The sequence below is a fragment of the Leptodactylus fuscus genome, chromosome 2 (assembly GCF_031893055.1).
Source record: "Leptodactylus fuscus isolate aLepFus1 chromosome 2, aLepFus1.hap2, whole genome shotgun sequence".
NCBI lineage: Eukaryota > Metazoa > Chordata > Amphibia > Anura > Leptodactylidae > Leptodactylus > Leptodactylus fuscus.
In genome coordinates this window covers 218806927-218824842 of record NC_134266.1, presented here as the reverse complement: position 1 = coordinate 218824842, position 17916 = coordinate 218806927, and the positions used below count along the sequence as shown (strand labels likewise).

The 17916-nt window shown below is 40.0% G+C and overlaps 1 protein-coding gene across 1 annotated transcript in view; it reads right to left on the bottom strand.

Moving 5' to 3' along the window:
* The window catches only part of LOC142195647 (inactive dipeptidyl peptidase 10-like), a 110745-nt gene that overhangs the window by 28011 nt on the left and 64818 nt on the right, over window positions 1-17916 (bottom strand). Inside the window, exons 12-20 of the mRNA XM_075265580.1 lie at window positions 10152-10190; window positions 8367-8465; window positions 6995-7086; window positions 6141-6188; window positions 5730-5848; window positions 4323-4370; window positions 3007-3105; window positions 1841-1907; window positions 1170-1364 (exon numbers count right to left, since the gene is read on the bottom strand). Of these exons, the coding sequence (XP_075121681.1) occupies window positions 1170-1364; window positions 1841-1907; window positions 3007-3105; window positions 4323-4370; window positions 5730-5848; window positions 6141-6188; window positions 6995-7086; window positions 8367-8465; window positions 10152-10190 (806 nt within the window). The remainder of the gene's footprint in view (window positions 1-1169; window positions 1365-1840; window positions 1908-3006; window positions 3106-4322; window positions 4371-5729; window positions 5849-6140; window positions 6189-6994; window positions 7087-8366; window positions 8466-10151; window positions 10191-17916) is intronic.

Sequence of the window (17916 nt, the reverse complement as noted above, 5' to 3'; positions counted from 1 at the left end):
GCGCCAGCGCGGGGATTACAGTGGCAGGGGGAATATAAGGCAGGGTGATTTCGGAAACTAAACCCCCAGCCAATAAGAACCTGTGGGTGGTTTAGTGTCCCAAATCACCCTGACAGATTCTTTTTACAAAACACTGCATTATTTTTGCTCTTTTTTTTCCTTCCCTTGTTAAATATATAGAGAAAAAAGCTAAAAATTTTGCAACAAAACTTAAAGAGGACCTTTCATCAGATCGGGCACATGCAGTTTTATATACTGCTGGAAAGCTGACAGTGTGCTGAATTCAGCGCACTATCGGCTTTCCCCATCTGTGCCCAGTGTAAAGCGCTATCTGTCCGGGGACCGTAGTGCTTTAGTGTCAGAAGGGCGTTTCTGACAGTTAGCCAGGGACGTCCTTCTGCCCAGCAGCACCTATCGCGCTGTACTGTGGAGCGGGGAGGAACGCCCCCCTCCCTCTGCTCACACAGCTCGTCCATAGACGAGTATTATCAGGAGCGGGAGGGGGGAGTTCCTCCCCGCTCCACAGTACAGCGCGATAAGCGCTGCTGGGCAGAAGGGCGTCCCTGGCTAACTGTCAGAAACGCCCTTCTGACACTAAAGCACTACGGTCCCGGGACCGATAGCGCTTTACACCGGGCACAGATCGGGAAAGCCGACAGTGTGCTGAATTCAGCGCACTGTCAGCTTTCCAGCAGTATATAACACTGCATGTGCCCGATCTGATGAAAGGTCCTCTTTAACATGATGTGTCTTTCAAAAACACGTTTCTGCAGCATTTTTTTTCCGCCAACGTGCGGTTGGGATGAATGAAATCTCATTCACTCTGCTGGTGCTATAAAACGTAGTTATTTTTTCTGCTGCGTTTCCCCAACGTGGTGCCTTAGCATTTTCAAATCAGAAATGTCTTCCAAATTTTACCCATTCCTATGCAAAGGCTAAAATCCACTACAAAAATGTAATACAGAATAATACAAAATCCAGCAACACAAACTCTTGCTATGTCAGCACATGTCTAAGTTTTAAATTTGCTGCATAGTAGTATTTAACTGTATATAAATAGCCATTAGAAATAAAATAGCATAATATAGCATAAAATAGCAGATAATATGTTATAGAAAGAACTCAAAGAGTCTTCTAAAGCAGACAGTGACTATATAAAGCAGACATACTGCACCACCGGCATATAATCTTTAGCATCCACAGAACCAAGTTTCCGATCAGTTTCATGAAGCAAATTCAGTCCTTGATTTTTGGATCCTCGGCCATCAAAACGGGCTACGATGATATGGTATGAGCTCACTAGTACCGACTGCCATGCAAGCGAGAACTCCTCTGTGACCTGCTGTACCCCAGGAGCTTCGGGCCTATAAGTGGTGAAATAAACCTGGTTCTAGTTTTGAAATAATGAAATATCATTTCCTGTATATAGTAAGTACCGTACTAAATACTAATACGTATAGGTAATAAGGTCAGTCATATAAAACCACAATGGTCTTAGACCATTTATAAAAAGACTTTGTCAACATTGTCACTGCCATGTCATAGAAATTAGTAATATGACAATTGTGGCAATATAACATAACATCTAGAAAAACATGTACCCGACTTATGAACCCTACATCTAGATCACTCTCAGGTATGTAGGTATCTACAGTGGAAATCTGAGAACATAATGGTAAACCTAATACCCAGAGGGTACAAGATAACTGTAGAAGCCTTTGTGCTATCAATGTATGGCACTTCTAGGATTTATGCTGAATACAACTCCAGACATAATAACTACTGCAGAATGGGATTTTTGGATAACTAAGATAACCTAGCCATAGGCAATATCACTTACAGCCAGAAAACCAAAGGGTACTCTGAATCCTGGTATCCTGAAGGGAGAGTCAGTTGGACAGGAAGATCTGACAGGTAGGAAAGAAAAAATGTAATGATGAAAATGTAACCGTATGCATTTAGTGGGAGAGATTTACTAAACCACATTTACCACAAATTACCCAAAAGTGGATTTTATAGCATTACTGACCCCTCTTAAAGCTACTTTGATAGACATGAGTAGTATCATGAGAAAACTGGAATAACTAAGAGGAGTAATAAAGTTTATTTGCAATGTGTTAGGACATGAAAATTAAAAAGGACCTTTCACCACCTCTGTCAACTCTATCTCTTTGCCTGGGAACAATGGGGGTTTGGAACATATTGTTCCTGGAAAAAGCAAAGTCTATTGAAGGATGCAGTCAGTGCAGTTAGTTGTCTTGGCTGTCAAGTGGGCGGTCCATGTCTGTGCTCTGCAGCCCTGGACCATCCACCTGACAGTATAGAGCCGAATTAACATAATGGATGCCAAAACTGTCACAACTGGCCTATTGAAACGTGCAAAGAGTTGGAACTGATGGAGGTGATGAAATGTTCTCTTAAAACCAAATGTAAGTGTCACATATAAGGGAATTCACATTGAGATGTAGGCTATGAATCATTCCCACCTGCCTGATACCATCAAAACTAACTGCACTTGTTGCTTGGGAATGGTGGGGGTTAGAGAAAAAAATTGCTCTTCAATTAGTCAAGTGGTGCCTACTCACACATGCTAAGTTATTAAATTGCTGGAGGTGGTGAAAGGTTCTCTTTGGGCTAGTTTACACATCAGAAACCTTTTCCACCATGTGATTTCTCCGCACGGCTAGCGGCATCCCGCTCCTGATTAGGCTTGAATGATTGGGCCTAACCGGGAGTGAGTCTCATGCCCAGACGCCGTGGCTGAGTCAGCCGCAGAATCCGTGGGAAGAAAGGGCATGTCGCTTCTTTCTCCCGCTAACTGAAAAAAAAAAATGGCTAGCAGGAAAAAAAAGCGAGCGGCTCCCATTGAAATGAATGGAAGCCTTTTTTGTAGGCGACTTTTGAGGTAGATTTTGTGACAAAATCCGCCTGTAAAAAAACTCTGTGTGAACTTACCCTTTAAGTGAAGTCACATCAGAAATATTGTTAACAGAGCATCTTACTTACCATAGTTATCAATCTGAACAGATCTGTACAGTGTCTCTGGCATATCCTTCTCAAAAAGGGACATTTTCAAGGGTTGGTTGTCCTCTAGCGTTTGGAAATCTATGATATTGAAAATGAACTGTAACCTTGCATAATGTGAATAAGTATATAGTATCCTACTAATATTATAAATGTGAACGTTTGTATGTTTGTGTACGTTTGTATGTTTGGATGTTTGTTACTCAATCACGCAAAAACGGCTGAACGGATTTGAATGAAATTCGGCACATAGATAGATTGTAACCTCGATTAAAATATAGTCTACCTTTATCCCGGTAAATGACATGGCTTCATGACTGTTATGAATTTATGTTCATATACTATATTACACTGCTCTTATCTCAGCTTCTCAGAAAGCCAGGGCTGTTATCTCTCTGCCTCAGGCACTGATGACAAACTGACATGGGCAAACACCTTGAATCCAAATTGGCAATTTGCCAATTTTCAACATACCTGGAAAAAGAAAATCTAATTTCTTGCAAACAACGAGGGCTATGAAGGAAGCAAGAAGTCACAGAGCTCTCCTGAAGCGCAGCTGAGGGGGAACATCGACGCCAACAACACATGTATTACGTGGCATCGCAGCGAGCTGCTGAGATACCTGAACACTCACGGGCACAGCTCAAAGAATGAGTTCAGCGGCATGCCAGCTTGACAGCTGCAAAAACGCCGGAGCAGCCAGATCATCAACGCCAACAACACGCTCATTATATGGCGTCCCAGTGAGCTGCTGAGATACCGCAACAATCACAGGCACAGTGTGTGGAACAAGGTCAGCAGCAGGACAGCTTGCGAGCTGCCAAAATGCCAGAGCAGGCAAACCATCGACGGCAGCAATTTTCTGAATATAAACGGATCATCAACGCCAACAACCCGCAGATGAAGTTGTGGGCAGAAGCTAGTAATATATAAGTGACAGTACTGCCATGATATATAGTATAATTATTATGCAGTGAAAATATACATTTAATCCATTATTTGTTACATACGTATATATTTTATATTTACAAATTAATTTATACAAATTGAGGGTCTCAACCCATAAATCTACCCTATAGATTATTCCATGCATACTGGAAGATAAATTACATAAAGGAGCCCTCTGGATCCTTTTCAATCTTTTGATCCACAGATATAAAAAAAACCTGTAACTTCACTGGAATTAAAGGAATGTATGGGACTGCGTGTTTTTGTCCGTTTACAGTAAACAGAATACAGATGTAGATATAGAGATACATTTGTAGACTAGACAGTTGTGGACAGACTATGGCGCTTACCTTTTGGGTTGCTGGTTTGGTGCACAGAGACATAAGGTACTCCTGGACCTTTGGGACACATAATGAACCATATTAAAAAATGAGCAATATATCTGACATGAGAGTAACATTGGATTATTCTGGACACCAGACATGCAGCCAACATAAGCAGTGTTCACAGAGGGCAGTTTGCAGCAATTTTTGATGTTTTTCAAACCAAAACTAGAAGTGTATCCACAAAAGGTCATTAGCTTGTCAGACAACTAAGTCTCATTTAATAGAACATCTTATTCTGGACCAAAATGTAATGCACTTGTAATGGATTTTTCTGCCTTTGTGGATTTGCTGCCACTAGATGTCTCCCTTATAGCTAATTTGCTGTTCAGACTCCAGTCTACCTGGATCTTCTATAATTTCTCTTGTGCTTTTCTCAAGCTGGATTCACACCAGCATTTGCACACCGTTCAGAGATTCTGTTCCTGAATTCACTTGCTTGCAGGACTTTGCATTTTTTTTGGCAGAAACCTGGTGGGTAACCGCCTTTTAAGAAGATTAGGTTTCCGTTTTTTGGGTCTCCAAATGGACCTGAAGAATGGAAAGCCGAACCCTAGTGGGAACCTAGCGTCAGCTATTTGTTTGCTATTTTACAGTTATTACATGTAAAGAAGCCAATTACTACCAGTACCAGTAATAATGGATAGATTAGGTGGCAGAACTGCAAAATGCGCTTTAGCCATATTGGGACTATAAGCGGCAGAAAAACATATAGGATACCATGTATGAAGGCTTATGCAGTAATAGAAAGATGATAACAGTAGCAGGCTTTCGAGATTACTTATGTATCTGCATCAGGCATGGTACATGGTACGTATGGAGTAGTCCAGAATCTCTTTGCATTGGTATCTTTATCCTTCCCTCATATTCATGAACCAATGTTGGCTAAAACCGTAAAACAACATTTCCTAAGAGTTCAGAGAATGGCTTGAACTGAATTTTGAGTTTCCATATGAGGTTGTAGATTATTAGTAAGGGGTTGTCTATGAATATGGATTTTATGGTGTATACAAACCTGGCAGACCCATATTGGAGAGTTGTACAGAGTTACTTCTGGTGTCCGAACTATACACAACACAGGGCCAGAAGCAGTCAGACCCATGCCCTGGGCAGGGAGCCAAATTTTCTGGCCCTGTGTGGTGTATGTTTTGGGCACCGGAAGCGGTCCTGTACAGCTGATTGGTCTAAGTGCCGCTGGAAAGCCCCCCACCATTCAGATGTTTATGGCCTACCCTAAAGCTAGACAATAATATTCAATATTCCTGGACAACCCCTTTAATTTTACGGATAGATTCTGTTTCACATGAGATGAGGGTTAATACACAATTGTATTATGGTTTCTAAGAATACAAAGGATTAATGTTAGTTGGTCACCTTTACAGAATAGGATGAAGTAGCTGCCCCCAGGACTAAACTCCACATCCACAAAATGACAGTCTGGAATAAGGTCACAAGTCAAACATGTGCGGTTAAGAGAACCTGAGGTTTCCACACTATATTAAGACAAGGAAAAGGGTGCGTTAGTTTTATCTCATGTACAGTATATGCATTATACAATGGTTTGCCGAGAACGTCATGGAAATGTTGACTTGTCTATTAGCAGTACTATTTTAATAACGTTAAATATGAATGTTTGGCAAACACACCAATGTAAACTTTTTTTTGACCGTACAGGAAAGTCCAACTTGTGCTGTACTATCCTGTCAGCAATGTAGGGTAAGTAGTATATGTATTATAGAGTGTCTAGGAGCAGCATATAAATACTGAGGCTCATTTGTTGCATACCTGTAAAGATGTCTTGTTCTGGGTTTGTCTTCAGTGCTCAGGAAATAACTAGTACAATATAGAAGACGGGAAGGGTCAGAACAAAGTCAATAAGAAGCAAACTAAAGTCTTTTTATAATCTAATAGACAAGACCTTATAAGCTCATTGTGGATCTTATTTCCCCTCTGTCATCTAAAACAGCTTATTACACAGTGGGAAATTGGTTGTCGAAGCCAAACAAAGTCAGTGGTGGGAATCACACACGATATTGTGACATTACATGTGGATTCTACGACATGCCTTACTGTATAATTCTCTAGGATCACTTGTTATAGGTATATTATTTGGATGCCCCCAGCTCCATCCCTCCTGTTGCAGTTCTGTTATTATTGCTATTGATGACTATATATCTGATTTATGTATGTTTTTGATTTGTTGCATTATATAATTGGTTAAAACCCAATAAAAATACAGAATCAGGAAAAAATGGATTTATAGGCCAAGGTACCCGCCAGCGACAAAACTCAATGTGGAATGTTATTAAGCGAATGGCACTCTCTTAGATTTGTAAAAAAGGGCTTTCCAAGTGAGACTTGTTCAGGATATATATCGTATATGGCAGCTGCATTTCTAGCCGCACTGTTATTTACATCTGTTCTTACATACCTTCAAGATCGGATCCCTCCATCCTATGTGACTCTTATTTCCCTCTTTATCACCATTCTATTTGCTATGATATTTGCATTTTCTAGCCAGTGTTTTATTCCTATTAAACACATGAACTCCATTATACTAGTTCTAAGCATCTATAAAATAAAGGGTTTTATAAGGTAGCTCCCAGCCCTCTTAGCAGTCACCAGAAATCAATACTCACACTGTTTTGTTGTCTGTATTGTAGGCCACAATCCTTGTCACATCCCATTCTCCAGAAGTCAACATTTGTAAAGAGTTTTCTTTCCCACCTAGCTGCAGCAATAAGAAGTGGACATTAGACACTAATACGCTGCAACACTCCTGAGAATCTGCTGCAGATTAAAGCAACGGCCAAGGAAACAAGAAGGAAAGAAGCGGCCTAAAAGTAAGCCCTTATTCAGATGGCTGGAATGTGATCATATTATATGGTCAGTATTTCAACAGCAAATCCCACCATGACCGCAGACTTAATGACCCAAATTTACAGCACCATATGACATAGTTATGACTTTGCTAATCCATGTCATAAGACCTTTGTTTGAAATTTGTGGCCATAATACAGACAATATAATACAGCCATATAATAGTTGCCTGAATTAATCATATTTGTCTTAAAGGGATTCTATCATTGGTTGTAGTGATTTTTAACTAAGCATATATTTGCATAGCCTTTAGAAAGGCTATTCCACACCTACCTTTTATTTAGTAATCCTCTCAGCCATTTTTGAATGAGCCCGCTTTTATTGATATGCTAATTAGCCTCCACGGTGCACCCGGAAATGTCTGTGATGCTCTCTGAACATTGTGTGATCTGGGTACACAGGGGGAGATGAGAGCCTCGAAGGCTGATGAGTAATCATCATCATTAGCAGCAGCAGCCTTCCCTGCTCTCACCTCCCCCTGTGTACACAAAGGTAAAAAGGAAATGTTCTCTAGTGCCACCCTTTGGAAGGTAGCTCCTGTAGATTAGAGATAATCCCTGATACATTGTAGTAAGGGCAACACTTGTGCAAACTGCACGGACGACTGCCTGTCTCTACTGCCCCTATTTTAAAGTATCCAGTGGTCAGGGTACAGTGGTCAGGAGAGTGTTTCTTTCTCCTCACGGCTGAGTCCATTCTTTGTGAGGACACTCAGGAGCATTATACTGTGTGTGGGGCAGTAATGGAGATCTATACTGTGTTTGTATGGATACTAAAGAGCATTATTGTGTAAAGGGGCACTAATAGTATAATGCCACTTTAGTGTCCCCCACATGATATAAAAATTTTACGAAGTTTTAAAGATTTTCTCTAGTCTGCTCAAAGTCTTTTGTTTTGACTGTATGTGAGTGGATACGACTATGAAAGCAGAAACTTTCCAAGGTCTGTCAGAATCCCAGCCATGGCTTATTTCTTACATTCATGATCATATCCATTGGTAACCAATCAAAACAACAGACTGTCCCTAGAGATGAGTAATATTCTATGCAAAATTGTTAATTATTTATATTTGCAAAAATGTATTTCTTATAATTTTAAGATTATATTACATTATTCATATATCATCACTACCTGTGTGGGGAACATGGCAATATGGACATACTCCCCCTGTCCTCCCTGCTTCACTGGTACCAAGAAGAAAGTCAAATCTACAGAAAAAAAGGGGTCAGCCTGCAAAAAGAGCAGAATGTTCAGAATGTTAGAATAATATAAAGAGACAATGTCGCAAATAAGAAAGTAGGACATCAAGGTTCATGCGCAGATTTCCAATGCACCGGATGCAGCATTAAACTAATTAAAATGGTGCCACGGGGGGAACATTGTGAACACTGCACCAGTTGCCTTTGGAGGTTTGATTATTAGAAATTTGACTATTTTTCAGCTACATAAAAACAAAGCAGTTTTATCATGAAAGCCGCTCACTTATCTCTGCGTTTAGCAAGTAATTTTTAAAAATGATATATTAAAGATATTTCTAGCAACGTATAAATTAGATATATCAGTAAGTACAGTTTGCAATGGAAAAATATTATTGTATAGAATAAAATCATTTATAATAAAGGAATTTTCCAGGAATAAAACATTGATGACCTATCCTAATGATAGTTCAGCAACATAGACTGCAACATAGACACCCGGCATGAAGAGACTGCAGCGTGGTATCTTTGCCATAGGCCATTCCAGCCCTAGGTTGCGAGTCCCATGGCTGTCTGGCAGCTTGTGATGTCACCACCTCATTATGGCATTGCATGTTCTGTTGCCCTACAGTTGTCACACTAGTTCATGACAACCCAGCCTTAGATATTGTCTCCTCATTTACAGTTCACATACAATTACGCTGTATTACTGTGGACTCTGGGCATAGTGATAATGAAGAATGCCACATACTACTGATTTAAGTGATCTAATACATGAATAAAAAATAAGTAAGTACAATCAAGCAAGTAAAAAATAATAAAAAAGAAAGAATCAATCATTTACAATTTGGGGAATGAGTCAAGAAAAGCCTGACACCCCAAGATATAGAGGTTAATCAAAGATGACACCTAAAGTCAAAATGGGTTAGCTGGCATATCATATTCTGAATGATTACAGTGTTCCAGCAACCCAACCCCCCCTTCTTGATCTATAGAACTTTCCAGATGCTGCATGTACGCATGTCTGATGGTCACTGGTTCGGAATTTGACTTTACACTTTTTGTATCAGGCAGTAGCAAGACGTTCTAGAAAGCTTACAAAATATACTAAGAAAGCAAGAATTATGAAGAGGCAACATTAAAAGGGTTGTCCATGCAAATTGAAATAAAAATTAACCCCTAAAATAAACCCTCTCCCCACAACTAACTAGTTAGATAGTTGGGAAGGGCTAGTTGTGGGATAGCTAGGAAGACAGGGAGGGGGTGTAATGGAGTTAGAGAGGCGCGGCAGTGAGAGGGAGGTAGTATGGAAGCTACTGTACACCAAGTAAATAAATGCAGAAGATACCATGAGCTCACAGAGACACCCAGAAATCACTCAAAACACTGCTAAAGGTGTATCGGTATAATTATTAACCCATTACTAACTCTAACAGACCTTTTTTTAAAAAAAAAAAAAAAAGAAAAAGATTTTGTGCCCGGAAAACCCCTTTAACCTTTTACAATTCAAGCGATCAGTGATAGTTTAATCCATTCATACCCTTCAATATGACATGGTTCCTTTCACTCAGATATAATCTGCACATTAGTTTACTGAATAAATTTAAGAAGACATTTTATCTTCTTGACATATGCCAAATGTTATCTAATTTTCTTACATTTTTCATTAGCAGAACCTATTAATAGTGACGGCACTATGACATAATTGAGATATCTTTACCTGACTGCTGATCCACACATCCGAGGACGTTCTGTACTTCTAAACACACAATAAGCAACAGTATTATTATCTTGAATAAGCGCTGATGAGAGTGGGCATGATGATAGCTGCCCAATGGCAATATATGGAGATACTTATGCTCCTGCTGACAGTAAAGCATCTCTTGAGAGCTATCAGATTTGTAATAGACAAGGCGGTATTGTCCTCTTGTGTTAGAGATGACAAGTGGATATTGTTCTGGAGATGGCCATGCTGATGTCAGTAAGTGATCACTGGTGATAATGAAAATAATTTGTCATTGTTATTATGAGACAAATGAAGGCGATATTACATGACATAATGAGCATAAAGCACTCATAACCATTCCATCCTCTTTGTTAAGTCTAGACATTGACAAAGGTAAAGGCAGACAAAAAGAACATGTAGATATTCTCATGTGCTTTTTCCTTATCAAAATTTTGCAGGTTCTAAGGCATGAGTCTCACAGATTTGGCCCTGATGCTGTCATCTGCGGCCCACTAGTTCTGCCAATGTAGTTTTTAAAAATGCATCAGTATTGTAGAACTGGTGAGAAGAAGATCCCTGACGCAGTCCTGAAACTGGCAGAGCAGGAAGCCATTGGCTTCCTGCCCTACCACTTTACATCTTGTAGGCTGCAGACCACATTAGCAGCTTGAGTTCAGTACTTACCTTTCCTCTTCCCATTCCTTCCTGCTCCAGGCACACTGCTGTGATGTATCATGGGCACCTGGAATAGGAAGTACCAGGAAGTGCAGAGGTAAGGACCCAGAGCAGGGGGAGAGTGTGGCCAGGGAGCAGTGAGGTAAGTACTGTAGTAATAATAACCTCTGTATAAGAGCAAATGCGTATTGGATATACCAATAAAGAAAGTAAAACGCGCTCACTCGGACTAAATAGATAAGTAAAAACATGAAAGTGTTTATTTTGAAGATTCTTGACCCATATCTTCTACTTTCTCTGTATAAGAGCAGTGATGGGACCCAGCCACTGTATGGGAGACAACTGGTGGGGGCCATTTTACTATTTTTTACCACAGGTAAGGACCATTTTACTGTATGGGGCCCAGCATAAAGAATGCAACCATCAACTTTTTCTGTGTGGCCCATTTACATGGCCAAGTTTGAGACCCCCTGTTCTAAATTCTGTTCAGCTTTCTATTACAGTATTTTATTGTACTTTTTTTTTATACCTAAGTATTATTTTATTTGGATATTATTAAACTGTAACTTCCTTATGACACCTTGAAGTTTGGATATTTGTTTCATTATTTTACTTCAGTGTGGTTTCATGACCCATTGGATGCTGGGTAGATTGACAATACCATTGGCTTTTCATATATCACTTGTTTGGCGGGGAGATTGATGATAATTATTATACTTATTGAGTTTAACAATGCTCAGGAATATTGGACAAAAGTACAAGGGTATCTAAACGAATATTTCCACACAAAAGAGTACACAGATTTGAGTAGAATATTGTCAAATATTATGATATTACAATATTCATGGCATACATAGGGCTAATACTCTGCTGACATCACTCTTCTATATTTTGGTACATGGGTGCAATTAGGGTACACCATTTTAGAGTTGTCCTTATAAAGTAACAAGATGAGGGCAACACCCCCTCTCATGAATATAAATGAGTGACAGATACACATGTCTGGGTCATTGTGGGGGATCGTCGTAGTGGAGGGTGGTGGTCATTCATGGAGGATCTACGGCACGTCTGTTTGCTATCTCTCTCTGTTATATTGGAAATGACGTCGTGACCAACCCAGAGTTCCATCAACCAGATGATCAAGTATGAACCAAGCTGTAACTCTACAAGATATCCAGATGAAGAAACCTAACTATGAGCTTCTCTGATGATGTAAGCTAATGAGACATTTACTGATATTTCTGTTATTCTGGAAGTTTTCCCTGTGTTTTCCTTGGAGACATTAATAAACCACTACATTGTTTTATAACAAGCTGACTCTTCCTATCATGTTACCTTATGAGTCCTATTTCTTAAGGCCTCTTAACACGTGATCACAAGTTTCACCAAATACTGGATATTTTACAAACATCTCTAAGGAGAGTAAAACCTTAAACCTTGATGATCCAAGGCTTATTCTTTGGTCTTCAGAAGGGTACGTGATGTTGTAGTAAAAGTGATTGCCTTACCAGTGACTATGTTTGTGAGTTATATACTGACTTCTGGTCCTCAGCTGTGTCACATGATCAAAACTCAGACTCTCCAACTGACATATTGATGCAGATTTGTTATGCCTTGTACAAGTAATTTTTTGCACAAAAAATTGCAACTTTTTCTTATTTTTTTCCTACCTCGCCATTTTTTTAAAAGGGGGTATAGCGAGTGCTAGGCATGGGTGGGTGGCATCAGTACAAAAGGCAATAGGTAAACTAAATATGCATTTTAGAGTAATCTTATAAAATATTGTTATTAGTACTGTTATGAAAAAGTTTCCTCAAATAAATATAGTAATTATCTGCTTGTAATAGGTCTTATAATAATAATCTGCTTTGCCTTCATGTAGGTCTGCACATTTCATTCTACTGAGGCTCTGTTAATCATGAATACCCGGTAGAATACAGTACAGATTTTGCGGTATCATCAGTGAAACAAACAGGAGAGATATAATTTAGGCTGGATATAGGCCTTCTTTCTGCTTCTTAGCGAGAAATCCCAGCATGGACAGCAGAATATATCATAATAAAGGTAGATGTCCTGATATAGAATTCAAGCAGTGAGGCATTAACGCATTAAAGAGCGGTTAGCTAAGAAACCACACGGACCTCATGGACTATAATGGTATCCGTGTTGTAGTGAGGATGCAAGTCCACTATGAGATGGTTACTTTTGTAGATCAGAACACTTTATTCCATGCTTCCATCATGGCTCCCTGTCTAACAACTCCTCCCCCTAAACTCCACTCCTCCTTAATTAAGGACAGAAATAGACTTGACAGGCTGATCAGGAGGGCCAGCTCTGTCCTGGGGAGCCCCTTGGACCCAGTACAGGTGGTGGGTGACAGAAAGATACTGTCTGTGGTGACCTCCATGTGGGAGAACAAATCCCACTCCATGTATGAGACCTTGATGGGACTTGGCAGCATTATAAGTGACCGTCTGCTTCACCCTAAGTGTGAGAAGGAGCGCTATCGCAGGTCCTTCCTTCCAACCGCGACCAGGCTGTATAATCTACATCAGACCAAGCGAAGATCACTCCACACAGAGAACTAATGATTATGACGATGACCATGAAGTCTTCCTTCTTTCTCTTCCGTTCCTTAGCTGCTATGGACTCCTAGTATATCTTCTCTTCTCAGCATATGTGTGCCTACTAGAGATCAGCGAGTAGTATTCGATCGAATATCGAATAATATTATAGTCTATGGGAAAAGACAGGAATGTTGTTCCGGTTTCCATGGAAACCAAAGTTCGACACATTGAATCCTCTAAGTCCCGGAAGTAGCAGGACGAGGAGCACGAGGAGGTTTTTGCATTGAATTCAATGGAATTTTCTGGCATGGTATTCGACCGATACGAGTATTCGATCAGATAGTAGTATTTGATTGAATACTACTCGCTCATCTCTAGTGCTTACGTCTGTAGTATATTACTGTGTATTATCCTGTATCTGTATTACTATGCTGCTGTAACATACTGAAATTTCCCCACTGTGGGACTATTAAAGGATTATCTTATCTTATCTTATTACTACCTCACTGTTGGTAGGCAGACAAAGCAGAATAAGTAAGCAGAATAGAACATACAGAACATACTTATAACAACATCACACGTGTATTTTCTGCACAAATCATGTGGAGAGAAAAGTGTTGCTTGCAGTACTTTTCTCTCCCCATGATTCGTGCTAACACTGCACGGAAAACACACGGATCCCATTACAGTCTATGGGGTCCGTTTTTTTGGTTTTTTTTTCTTTTTTTTAGCTAACTGCTTTTTAATGAGTTTGGTATTCCGTTCAGGGGGTCCCCAAGTGGACTTCCCGAATGGAATACCGAACGCAGATGTCTACTAGACCTGAGGGAAAGCAAACATAAGCCCCTCACCACTCTGTGCTGCACTGTCCTGAATCATTGTTCTTATCTTTCTTTTTGCGGATAAGGAGGAGAGTGGTGATGTGCTTATATAATGGATTTTTCCAAAATGCTTAGAGTCTGTATCAGGACATTTACCTTTTACTGTTATAAATTCTGCTGACTATGCTGAGCTTTCTCTATGAAAGATTAAAAATGCATATACTTGTTACCACTTGTATTGATGCAAAACCTTGATAACAATGATAAGTAAGAAAATTTAAGTAAGAGAATGAAGAGTAGAAGAGTGACAAGTGAGAAGTTCCTGAATCAGTGAAAAACCTCTGTAAGGCGAAGACCCCACATAGCAAGGTGCAGCCAAAAATCACTGCAAAAAAGACTGCGGCAGAAATGCATTGCCTTGGAATCCAGGGCCATGTGGTGCCATGCCTGCAGTCAATTTACACTCCTCTTTGTTTAGACCGCTAACCCCCCCCCCCAGCCTTAATGCGATGCGACTTCTCTCCAGTTTCTTATCCAATAAGCATGTGCCAGAACTATTTTACAACTTTGCCACCAATCATGTTATGCTAAGTATACTAGTCCAACCTGTTCATTGTCTATACAATATATTAAAACTACCTCTTTCCCTCCATTAAAGCAGAATCCACTGTATACACCATAGCTGAGTGTGTAAGCGTGGCAAGAGAGCAGCACCCTGGTTACCTGGATGACTTTAGACTTCTTTGGGCAGTAGAACACAGTGGTAAGAAGAAAGGAGGAGGGCTTGTGATTAACCCCTTAACGCTAAATCACGTACCTGTACGTCAGGGAATGTGGTTAGTTCCCGCATTCCCACGTACCTGTACGTGATAGAGATCGCACGGGTTCAGAAGCAGAGCCCGTGCGATCTCCACGGGAGGCCGGCTGTATCTGACAGCCAGGCTTCCCCTGTAGCAGCAGGGACGGTGATTGCACCGACCCCCGCTGTTTAACCCTTAAGGTGCTATGATCCATAGTGATCATGGCACCCTAGGGGTTTGGCCGGGCTATAAATCATGTTGCCAGCAGCAGGAGTCTGTGTGAGCTGTAATTTACAGCTACACTCTGCTCCTTAAACCCTCCCCCCATCAGAGCGAGCTCCGATGGGGGGAGGGTTAACCCCTTGGATGCCAGGACGAGGGGAAGCTAGTCTATGCATCTGCATAGCTAGCTTCCTCTATAGACTGCAATACACGTGTATTGCAGTCTGTAGTTAGTATAGAACCAGCGATCCTCTCTGATCACTGGTTCTAGTGTGCTTGCAGCACAAATAAAACAATGTAAAAAAGTTTTTAAAAAAAAAAAAAAATAAAGTGTAAAACAAAAAAAAACAAACATAGTTACATTTCTTGTAAATCTGGAAAATCGCTGTTACACTTGTAAGCCTTATAACGTCCAAAATAAAATTAAAATACAATCAAAAGATGATGCCGATATAAAGCAGAGATATGGGAGATAATATTTATTACTGTATTTGGGTGGTATAACTATCTGCCTGAAAAACAGAGAATTTCACATTTTGAAAATTGCAATTTTTTCCAAATTTCCATCAAATTTCCTATTTTTTTAATAAGTAAATACAAAAATATTGATTAGTGTTTACCACTAACATGAAGTATAATGTGTTACAAGAAAATAATCCCAAAATCACTTGTGTAAATTAAAGCGTCTCAAAATTATTGCCATTTAAAGTGACACATGTCAATTTTGAAAAAATAGGCCTGGTCCTTAACATACATTTGGGCTGTGTCCTTAAGGGGTTAAGGACATTTGGGGCATTTTTTTTGGTTAAAGGGGTTGTCCCATCACAAGGATCCTATCTATACTGCTAGTTTATGTGGATTTAAGACTTCCTAAATGCATTGCTTTATCAAAACTGCTTTGTTTGGCCGCTATCTTAATTTATTCACTTCATTGTTTACACTTCGTTTCTATGGCGCTTGGGATTATCTGCTCAAATGTCAAGTGATGTAGCTGCCTGCTCTCAGGGGGGAGGGAGGGGATGGGAGCAGCTCTGAGCTGTTTGAGAAGCTCCGCTACTTAAATGACACAGATAGGGGAGGTGAGAGCTCCGGGGTTTCTGAGCTCTTATCAGTTGGTTTAATTAAATTTGGCTGATAAGGGCTGAGATAGGGAGTCCGTAACCTCTGTATGTAATGCAAACTGATTCAAATCCAGCTCTGCTACATCAGCTTCACACTGTGGTAATTCATTTACAACCAATCCCGTGCAAGTGAAACCCCACCCACCTATGTGCCGAGAGAAGCAGGAAGTGAAGAGAGCACAACAGCCTGCAGGTTAGTGAACAAGCGTCATGGGAATACCCCTTTAAGGAACAATAGCGCTGATGCAAGATACCAAACTATCAGCTGTGAGCAGGAGATCTCACTACCAACCAAAGGAACTACCACATGTTTTCATGATAGCTGACTATGTCCCCCACCTCTGCAAAAAAAGTTTCTGCGTGTTATATCTACCTGCTGTGACCCCCTCCTCGTGTCCTACAATCACGGTCGGGCTGTATTATCAATATCACTTCACACAGAGAACTAAATGATCCTGAAGCGTGTCTTTGTTTCTTTCTTTTTAGTTGCTATGATGCGTTTCTCTCTTGTTATACTACTGTACTATCATAAAACTGTATCACAGAATTTTCCCCACTGTGGGACTATTAAAGGATTTTCTTATCTCATCTTTATCTTATCTTATGTATGTTTCTCTAAGCTAGTTTATACATCAACTTTATTCATTCGGACTTCAATATGGTGATACTTAGAGCGTATTGCACTCACAACCATATGTGTAGCATGGCACCTGTGGTTAGACAGCCCTGTTAAACAAGCAGCAGTGTATCCTGGGAAAGAATGTTCAATGCTCTTTGGGACTAAGTACTAATGGGATAGTATTTTGTATGCTGAATCTATTGTGTTCAGACACCAGTGAGACATAATGTTCAATGAGTCTAGTCTTCTGTTTCAAAGAAAAGATTAATGTCTCTTTCCCATTTCATTACATGGGAATGTCTAGAAGGAGAGAGACAATGGATTAATATGTTATATAGGATGGAAAACCCTGGGGAATGAGGTGAAGTGAAGAAAATGCACTTGAATTGAGTAAATTTATTTAAGGGATGAAACACAACCTGACATGTAAAATTCAGTATTAGAGAAACCAATCGATTCAGTTGTGTCTGGATAGCCCAGTTTACTAGGAACAGTGTCACATAGCAATCTCATTCCAAGGTGTTGTATGATGTCTCCATTATTGATGGTTACTATTGATTTTATACACAATTACTACAATAAAAAATGTCAAAGGAAAGAAGAAACAATGCTCATAAAACTCTGTTGCCTGACATTCTTAGATATAGGACACAAAATGTCTATCCAGCAAAGCAGTAATAAATTAATAATGTGCATTTCTGAGGCACATGCCCCAGGCTGCACATTTTGTGGGGCAGTCAGTGTCTCATGTTTATGGGAAAGTGCTGAGTTTCTGGATGAAAAAAATAATCCAAATGAGGTTTTCCTTCTGAGACTGCAGATTTAATAATATGCAAAGCAACACCAATATTCTTAAATAGATTTTCCTTGCTTAGGGTGCATGCACACTGAGTAACGCCGGGCGTGTATGAGAGCCGTACACGCCGGCATTACA